This window comes from Scylla paramamosain, chromosome 21 (genome assembly GCF_035594125.1).
Source record: "Scylla paramamosain isolate STU-SP2022 chromosome 21, ASM3559412v1, whole genome shotgun sequence".
Lineage (NCBI taxonomy): Eukaryota > Metazoa > Arthropoda > Malacostraca > Decapoda > Portunidae > Scylla > Scylla paramamosain.
The window spans coordinates 5,068,654-5,078,266 of NC_087171.1; the positions used below are offsets into that span (position 1 = coordinate 5,068,654).

General features: G+C 40.5%; 1 protein-coding gene across 4 annotated transcripts in view; it reads right to left on the minus strand.

Annotated features, from left to right (window-relative positions):
- The window catches only part of LOC135110899 (BAI1-associated protein 3-like), a 126,058-nt gene that overhangs the window by 47,604 nt on the left and 68,841 nt on the right, over positions 1 to 9,613 (minus strand). For all 4 annotated transcript variants that reach the window (XM_064023529.1, XM_064023528.1, XM_064023527.1 and 1 more), the window contains 3 exons: positions 3,091 to 3,203; positions 1,954 to 2,044; positions 1,229 to 1,450 (listed from right to left, as the gene is read on the minus strand). In XM_064023529.1, the coding sequence (XP_063879599.1) occupies positions 1,229 to 1,450; positions 1,954 to 2,044; positions 3,091 to 3,203 (426 nt within the window). The remainder of the gene's footprint in view (positions 1 to 1,228; positions 1,451 to 1,953; positions 2,045 to 3,090; positions 3,204 to 9,613) is intronic.

Here is a 9,613-nt window from a genome sequence, read left to right on the forward strand (position 1 = left end):
CTTGTGATATTTCTAAAATTTCTGATTGGGGCAGAACAAACTTCAATGCCTTAAAAATCCAATTTCTCCATCTATCAACTCGACATAATCTTCCAGATCCTCTCTTCTTCAATGAGACTCAACTGTCCTCTCTTCCACACTGAACATCCTCGGTATGTTTTGTACTAATAATCTAAACTGGAAGCTTCACATATCTCTCACTAAACTTCTATAAATTTGGGCCATTTGAGCCGTCTCCGGCAGTTTTTTCATCCTAACAAATGCTTATCCGCCCTTGTATAGAGTACACATATCGGGGCGGGTGGTGGGAGTGCTATATTCATACTGCTCTCTTAAACAGGATGGAACCTAAATAATTTTATCTCATTAGCTTTACAGCAAACTGTCATCAACCCCTGTCTCCTCGCCGCAATGGTGCATCTCTCTATCTTTTACCGCTATATTCACGTTAACTTTTCTTCCACCTTTCTAACTGCCTGCCACCTCTCTTTCCGCGGCCTCAGAATTTTACTAATTTTCTGTCCACCTCCCTAATGAAGGAGTTAATTACTGTTCTCATTCTATCATGTCTTTTAAAGATACACTGAAATTCTGTGCCTGCTTTTGTATTTCCTCCTGTCTATGACGTGACCTCTTTCAACAAGCAGGTTTCAAGACATCCCTGGTAATTTTGGAACTGAATTCACTTTCTTCTTTAGGCTCTGGCACATTAATGGGCAGTTTTTGCTGCTCTTGGCAACAGACTTTGTTATCTATATATCAAGCAAGCACTCTATCATATATATATATATATATATATATATATATATATATATATATATATATATATATATATATATATATATATATATATATATATATATATATATATACACACACACACACACACACACACACACACACACACACACACACACACACAGTAAGGAGGGAAAATCAATGTTGATGAAATAACACTCGCCGTAACACATGTTAGGCCTATCAGATTCCCGTATATGCGGCAGCCAAGCATAGCGGTCTACTGACACACACTCCTTGTTTACGCGTCTTGAAGCAGTGTTTTGTTTTAATCACGAGCCTTCCATTGTATTCATGTAAATATGAGTTATTCGTGACAAGGTGAATCAGCGTCATCGCAGTCGCCCGAGGTGTCGATGATCTGAGATGAGATAATTTTATTGCAATACATAACTACCCACTCATTCGGGGTAATTAGTAAGGCTCTCACCTCCTCTTTGCTGAGTGTCTCGGTGTCCCACAGGTCGTGCAGGGCAAGGAGGTAGCGGTGCAGGACGCGGGGGTCCAGGGGCCGGGAGCTGTGGGTGCGGGACACGGCCATCCAGCGACACATGGCCTGCTGCAGTTGCGTTAGGTCTCCCTGGATGGCGTGCTGGTGCAGGATGGTCTGGGCGGCCGTGCTCAGCTCCCCGTCCCACGTGACTGTGTTCTCCTGCAGAACCCCCGCCACCACCACCACCTCATTATTACAAGCGCCATTGTGCGAGTCACACCTTAATGAACTACGAGTATAAAGCAGTATCTTTATTCTTTTTAATTACTTTTTACTCTGAAGGCAGTAAGCATAAGCACAAGTTCTCAAATTCTCCACCAGCACATGCTATAAATGTCAACGATACCTTATTTCCGTCACTGCCTCCACTGTCACCACTATCACTACCACAACTATCACCACCACCATCATTACCAGCACCTCCACCTCTCCTCTCTGGTAATTTAAGCGACACCGTGAGCTCCGGCAAAACCCATTTTACCAATTTCCTCGCCTGGTGACAAGTTCCTGATTAATTACCGTTTCCCATTGGCCTGGAAGTCAGGTGGGGCCGCTATTGACGGGCAAGGAAGGTCAGGTGAGACGTGGCCCCTTTGATTTGCTCCCGTGTAGCTTATTACTTTGAAGATGTAAAAAAGGAACAGGCGAAAAGGATGCCTTACCTTAAATTTATTAAGCTCGTGGAGGAGAAATATGGTGATAATTTGATCGTGTTCCCTCACCTCCGCCCATACCTCTTCCTCCGACCGACCTCTGCAGATAGAAGTATTTAGACTGTACAGTATATCGACATGTTAATGCTTACATGATGCTAAATTGAGAGAGTACATTATTGACCAAAGGAAGTCTTGCTCTTATGTTCGGTGTATTGGAGAACATGAAGACCTAAGAGATTCCTCAGCCTGCTCTTGTGGTTGCTTAATCGAATGTTGAACGGCGAGTACTTCAGGAAGTTACACACGAGGCACTTTGCTTTCTCTGTCTGACCTACTTGTTTTGCCTCCTATTGTGTAAATACTCTTTACTTCATTTTTAAGCCAGATACCTAGGATTTCTGGTCCAGTGTATTGAAACTGAGATTCTCGATAATATCAAAACATTGCCATAAATATAAACAGTGAATTTAAAAAATCTTAGTGTAGTGTATTAATAAATACAGTCAAATGGAAATCATTGTATATATTACTGGAATAATTTCAAAGCTGATTTCATTTGGTAGAGTTAAACGAAGGGAATATCATATCTCCTCATGCTTCTTTTATCTCAATATTTTCTGGGTCGATTATTTATTCATTTATTTATTTTATGTTTAGATTTGTTTATATTTCTATCTATTTACTTATTTGCTTTTACGTGGCGAGCATATTTTTCGGTTCATGAAAATCTTACTTAGGTTACAAAACTTACCATCACAACTAGCCAGCAGTGAAAAATACCCAAGAAAGTTTGAGTGGAACCTTTACTTTCACATGGAACAGCGTAGTGTGGTCTTGAAATAGTTCCTGCTGACCAAAGTGAAAGTCAAGGTTATTTTACAGATTATAATGTATATGCTTAAGTATCTGAAGAGGAAAGATACTTGTCGATGTTATGTCCTATAATAAATGAACTGAATAAGGTCAATGCCGTTTCTCTAATCAATTTCCCTATGGATCATGTTTTATGCCTCTAGTATGTGGCATTTCTCTTAAAAACCTCTTTGCTTTTTTCCTGCTGACCTTTCAAACTTTTGTATCTTACACTGCAGCCTCCCACTCCTTCCTCGAACCTTCTAAACCCGCTTTTCCCTTTCCACTTACCGGTCTTCACGCGTCGACAGCCACATCTTCAGGTTAATCTGGCCCTGGATGTTAGACCTGTGCGAGCGTCCCTCCAGGGGATACCACTTGTCCACGCCGGTGCTGGGGATGTCCTGGCTCAACGTCGCCGCCACGCACAGACCAGAAAAAGGAATAGTATTTTGTTACTGGAGATGAAAGTTTAAGATTATAATCCTTATGTCTCTTATGCTACGAAGTATGAGAAATTCAACAAAAGACCTGCGATTTTTAAAATTTTAGTTAACTGAACCTATCAAAAATAATCTTTTCGTATACCACTGGTACTTGTTTCCAAAATAAAAAATTTAGGTACGAAGAATTGTACCTTATAATAGATAATTATAGAAACAGCTTTGTTATACCTAAGTAAGTTCAAAATATATTCATATGGACATCTGATTGATGTTGTCTTGTATGCTTCTTTCAATGAATACCAAATTAATTTTCCATACAGATATTGAAAATAGCTACCTCACCCCTCTGTTCACAGACGCTGAAAGAATAAAAAATAAAAAAATAGCGCCAATAAGTAACTACAACCCCGACGCTGCAAACAAACAAAAGTCTGCTGCTGCTGCTGCTGCTCAAGGTAACCATTCCACGGCTGTAGAATATATATATACGAGTATATATATATATATATATATATATATATATATATATATATATATATATATATATATATATATATATATATATATATATATATATATATATATATATATATATATATATATATATATATATATATATATATATATATTTTTTTTTCCGGTTTCACGTGCCGTTTCCCTAGCCTGTCAAGCCTTTACTCGCACACAGGGCCACTGTGACATCCACGTTTCCGCAGGCATCCTTTTATCGACCAATCGGAAGGATGCACACCTGGGTGAGCGGGGCGCCCACTACTCCAGACCGGATTGGATCCACAGTGTGTGGGTACGCTTGCCACTGCACCACCGATGTTCTCCTCTCTCTCTCTCTCTCTCTAATCTATATATATATATATATATATATATATTTATATATATATATATATATATATATATATATATATATATATATATATATATATATATATATATATATATATATATATATATATATATATATATATATATATATATATATATATATTGTATTCATGTGTTGTGTTCTTTGGCGCGCATGGCGACACGAGCAGCTGGTAGGGATGTGTGGCCAATATCTGATTCTTGTAAAATATTAATGTGACCGCACAACTTTAACCATTACGATATTGATAAGTTCATATTTCATACACTACACGTTACACAAAATGGAATACCGTCTGGATATAATGATGAAGAATGTATCTGATAAATACTGAATATTTTTCGGCGAACATCAATGAAAAAGTTTGAGTAATTTTGACATCCGCTGATTATCTTTGCACGGAAATAATTTAAGACATTGGATCTCATTCTGTCCTATGTTCAGTTTCATCCTAGTGGCGATAATACGTTTTTTTGGTTGTTCTATACCGACAACACTTTAATGACCATTACAGTATCAGCTGCTACCATGATATATATATTCTGTAGTCACAGTGTCAGCGAAATGAGATCTCAATAGTCAAAACTTCGGAAAGGAATTAAGGCAGCACTCAGTGGCACAGGAAAGGCGGTGAAGTAGTTTTCAGCCACTTGTGTTCAGGATACTACCGTCACCCGCGATGATTTTCATTTTATTTTCTGTATAGCAGGGACTCTGGCCAAGGACAACGAAAAGGCTAAAAAAGAAAAAAAAGAAAAGGCTCACTGAGGGTGCCAGTGCCTAAAGGGTAAAGTCAAATGGTCAAAATAAATTTCCAAAATTATGAGAAGTGTCTTGAAATCTCTCTTGAAAGAGCTCAAAGCAATATGTAAGAGGAAATACATAAGCATGCAGGGAGTTCCAGAGTTTACCAGTAAAAAGCGATGAAAGACTGAGAATACTGGTTAACTCTTGCATTAGGGAGGTGGACAGAACAGGGAGGAGGGAAAGTATAACGCCTTGCGCAGCGAGGTGGCGGGAGGGGAAGCATGTAGTTAGGAGAATCAAAACAGCAGTTAGCAAGATAGGAAGAGCAGTTACCGATAAAAGACAGCAAGAGATGCAACCTTGCGATAAAGAAGAGATGAAGAGGTTCAAGATAGTCAGTTACAGTAGAGGAGTTTATAAGACAAAATGCTTTTGATTCCACGCTGTTCAAGAAAGCAGTATGAGTGGAACCCGCTCCCCCTCCCATGTTTTAGTGAGAGACATGATGTGAAATTTCCAGTTTAGATTACAATTAAAGGACAGAATGAGAATGATCCATGTAGAAGAGGGGTTGAATGTCACTGAAGAAGAAGGAATAAATATCTGGAAGGTTATGCCAAGCTGATGGATGGAGGAGTTTGTTTTTTTGAAGCACTGAACAAAACTAAGTTTGCTTTGCGCCTATCGGAAATTTTAGAAAGATCAGAAGTTAGGCGTTCTGCGGCTTCCCTGCATGAGTTGTTTAATTCCTGAAGAGTTGGATGTCTATGAAAAGTTGCTGAAGAGTGCAGAGTGATATCATGAGCGTACGAGTGGAGAAGACAATGGTTCCCAACCTGCGGGACAAAATGTACGCATGGGGCCCATAAGCTGATGCATAGATCCCTCTACACTGAATTTTACATACCTTTTTGCAAATAATACGGTTTTTTTAATTACTCTCTAGTTATGCAAATTCTTTTGTGTATTTATTTCGTTTGTGACATTTCAATATTTACATTATATATGATTCAGCAAAGGAAAAAATACAAATTTTTTTACTTGATACTAAACAAAAGAAAACATATTCACAATCACTAAAGTGACAGTTATTGCTAGAGTGGCTTTTATATGAACCTAATGGGTGTAGGAGTGTAAACAGCCACTGTAATCACGGGTTATGGATGGGAGCATGGATAAAGATCATGTATGAAAAGTGAGTAATGACCAGAAGAAGGGCGGGAACCAGTGGGATAGAACCATAAGTTTGGTTTGGAAGATCATCGGTAAAGAATAGAGTGGGTAACTGGACGGCACCCTGAGGAACACCACTGTTTTCTTGGGAAAAGAAGAGTGGCCATTAACCACAGCATCAATAGAACGGTCAGAAAGGAAACGAGATGAAGTTAGAGAGAAGGGTAGAAGACTTTGGAGGGAAGTTTGGAAATAAAAGCTTTGTGCCAGACTCTATCAAGTGTTTTTGATATATCTAAGGAAACAGCGAAAGTTTCACCAAAATTCGTAAAGGAGGATGATTAAAACTCTGTAAGGAAGATCAGATTATCGCCAGTAGAATGGTAAGTGTCAGTGCAAATTTTTAGTTTTCATTAAGAAAGAGAAAGTTGATGAGTGACCCATTATAATACTACCTTGCACTAAGCTGTCTTGTTAATAGGATGTGTGTGTGTGTGTGTGTGTGTGTGTGTGTGTGTGTGTGTGTGTGTGTGTGTGTGTGTGTGTGTGTGTGTGTGTGTGTGATGCTGTTGTGAAATGATGGGGGCAGTAGAAAATGGGATGACGGAGAGAGAGACAGTGGCACCCACGTTATCCCCAGGAAAGTCTGCTGGAGGTCGCACATCAGCCACACTCAAGTAAGGGAAGGAAGAAGAGTGTGAGCTGATGAGGCGTCACAGCTCATCCTATGCCGCAAGAAGTCGCCAATGTTTCAGTACAAAAATGAGAACTCCCAGCAACGTACACGTGATCCTTGACACGTTTTGTTACCACGGCAACGTCAGGTTGTATAAGACACGCCGCTGACTAGGATTTTTTTCTTTTTTCTTTGTCTTTAACATCACTGATGGTGTTCGGATTGATACGAACAAATAACGTGTAAGGCGAACAGCACGGAATGAACAAATGGAAAGACAAGGAGTGTATGGCGGCACCATTAAGGAAGGTGTGTAGATTTTGTGGCTCTACACATGGATCTTGGTTGCAGTCTTGCCGTATTGATTCTAAGCCTTTGTTAAGAAAAGTCATTCAGATGACATTTATTTTAAAATTTACCAACAACATCTCTTACCAGAATTGCCGCCGATGAGGAAGCGGATGTTGTCTGGTATTTATGAAGACAAGTATTGCGCGGAGTGGGACATGGACTGTAGACATTGATGTGAATATTTTATACATTTTCAGTACATGTTATGACTGACTAAGAAACAGACAGATAAGGAGACAGATTGACATCCTCAGACCACATGGAAAGAGTGACATTATTATTTGACTTTTTCATCCTTCTCGTGCCTCTCCTCGTTCTCTGATTCTAAACACATGTAAACAATACGTAGTCACTCAGGTCGAATGGAAGCCTCTTCACCAACTGTTCTATAGCTTACAGTGTTTTTATTTCTCTCATCAGTTTAAAAACCTGCCATTGTATCTTGGTCAAAGTAATGGTCTGGTCTTCTGTATATTCACTCACTATCTACTCGAAGAAAGAAAATGTTTTGCATCTCAGTTAAACATTTCTATTAACTTCCTTTCCATGTGCCTTTTAGTACTGCTTCACAATACCATCTGTCTCCATTACGTCCACCTGAAATGTTCCCGTCTACTCTTCATTCAGCGCCCTAAAGCAGCCCATTTTCCTTCGTGGCCCTCACTACAGGGTGGTCACATTTTAACCATTAGGTAATTTATTTTGGAGAGGCCACGAGAAGGCCGCTTTGAAAGAGATAACATTAAACATCAAGTTTTGAGAATGAAAATTTTAAATTATATAATTTAATGTAATGCCCGAGCAGTGGTGGGGGGAGAAAAGGAGCGGGCGAGATGAAAAGTCTCCTACATAACAAGGGCGAGCTTAGCCCTCCACTCTCGGATATTGCTGCAAGGCGAGGGATAAGCGGATTACCATAATCGTGTTCCGCGGAGATGATGTGAACCACAGTTGTGATGTGGGCCGCTAAAGTGCTGTGGGTCACGATGATGTGACACTAGCAGGCTGGTGCACAAAGATGGTGTGGTCCGTGCTGGTGATGTAACCCACGGCAGTGCGAGTACTGTATAGTTCACTGTGTTGTGACTCAGAACTGTGGTAAGGGTCACTGCAGGACGCAGCGAGAAACATTATGACCTTCTTATTGACATGCATCGAATGGGAAATTTGATAAGCGACGCCACCAGATATCTCTGCTGAGCCATGTCCAAAGTTATGTTGAAGGTTCTATGGTTCTTTTCATCTTATTTTCTGATTCGGACAAGTCACCAGTCACCACACTTAACACGTGGTGTTTGTTTTGGTTTGACCCGCCGAGACCATTCTCGCCAAATCACGCAAGGCTTCGATGAGGTAACAATTTCCAATTAAAAACTGTTGTTTCCATGTACTGTGAAGCTGTTCTATGCCATCTGTTATTCAAGTGGCATAGACATGTTGCCTATGATTAATGCTGTCTGCAGTAATACGTTTTATACGAATACTGTACCTGCTTAAAAAATATGGACGACCAAACGTTGCTAATATTCCAAACGCACCAGAAAAGCAACTCCAGTATTTGTTTTCATGGATACGGTACAGTTTTATCTGTTATTCCTGAGAAGGAATGATGTAGAAAAAAAAATTAATACACTAAATATATTAACATGTATATAGAATGGATAAAAAAAAAAAAAAAAAATCGAAATTGCTTGACTTCTGGTTCATTGCTGCCACCTGGTGACGGACACTTCTCTGAAATTCCCTAGTGGTGAGATGTATGCTCTTGGTGTGGCCTGCGGTGGTGATGTGATAGCAGTGATGTGACGCGTGGTGATGTAATGTTAATGTGATAAGAATGGCAACAGTGACAACAGTGGTGTGACCCATGGCATGGTGATAGTGTAGTGGTGTGACCCATTCGTACTTTAGTGGTGGTGGTGTGGCCCATGGTAGTGTGGTAGTGATGGTGTGGCCCATGGTAGCGTGGTGGTGTGGTGGTGATGACCTATGGCAGTGTGGTGGTGGTGGTGACCCATGACAGTGTGGTGGTGGTAGTGACCCATGGTAGTGGTGGTGGTGACTCATGGTAGTGTGGTGATGGTGGTGACCCATGGTAGTGTGGTGGTGGTGGTGGTGTAGCCAGTGCTATCGTGATGGTAATGATGTGATTCGTGGTAGTGTGGTAGCCTATATAAATAGTACGGCAGTGAGATGGTGGTGGCGTGGTCATGGTTATACTGTGATCTCATAAAGGCAGTGTGGTAAGCGATAACCATGTGACTACAGCAGAGAAGTGACCCCGTGGGAGTGACGTGACTTCATGATGGTATTTCAGCCTGTAGTAGGCATGTGTATGGGGATGGTATCATTCTTCTGGTCGTGGAGAAGTGCTGTGCGCCCAGTAGTGTGACTCGCGGTGTTAGAATGACTAACGCTACGGATCTAAGTCAAGGTTGACTCACGGTACTTGAACGGATTGCTGGCCATATGTGCAGATACATGTGCATGGCTGTGCTCACTACACCCTGTTTGTTGAGATCCTTGTTAGCACTGTGACCT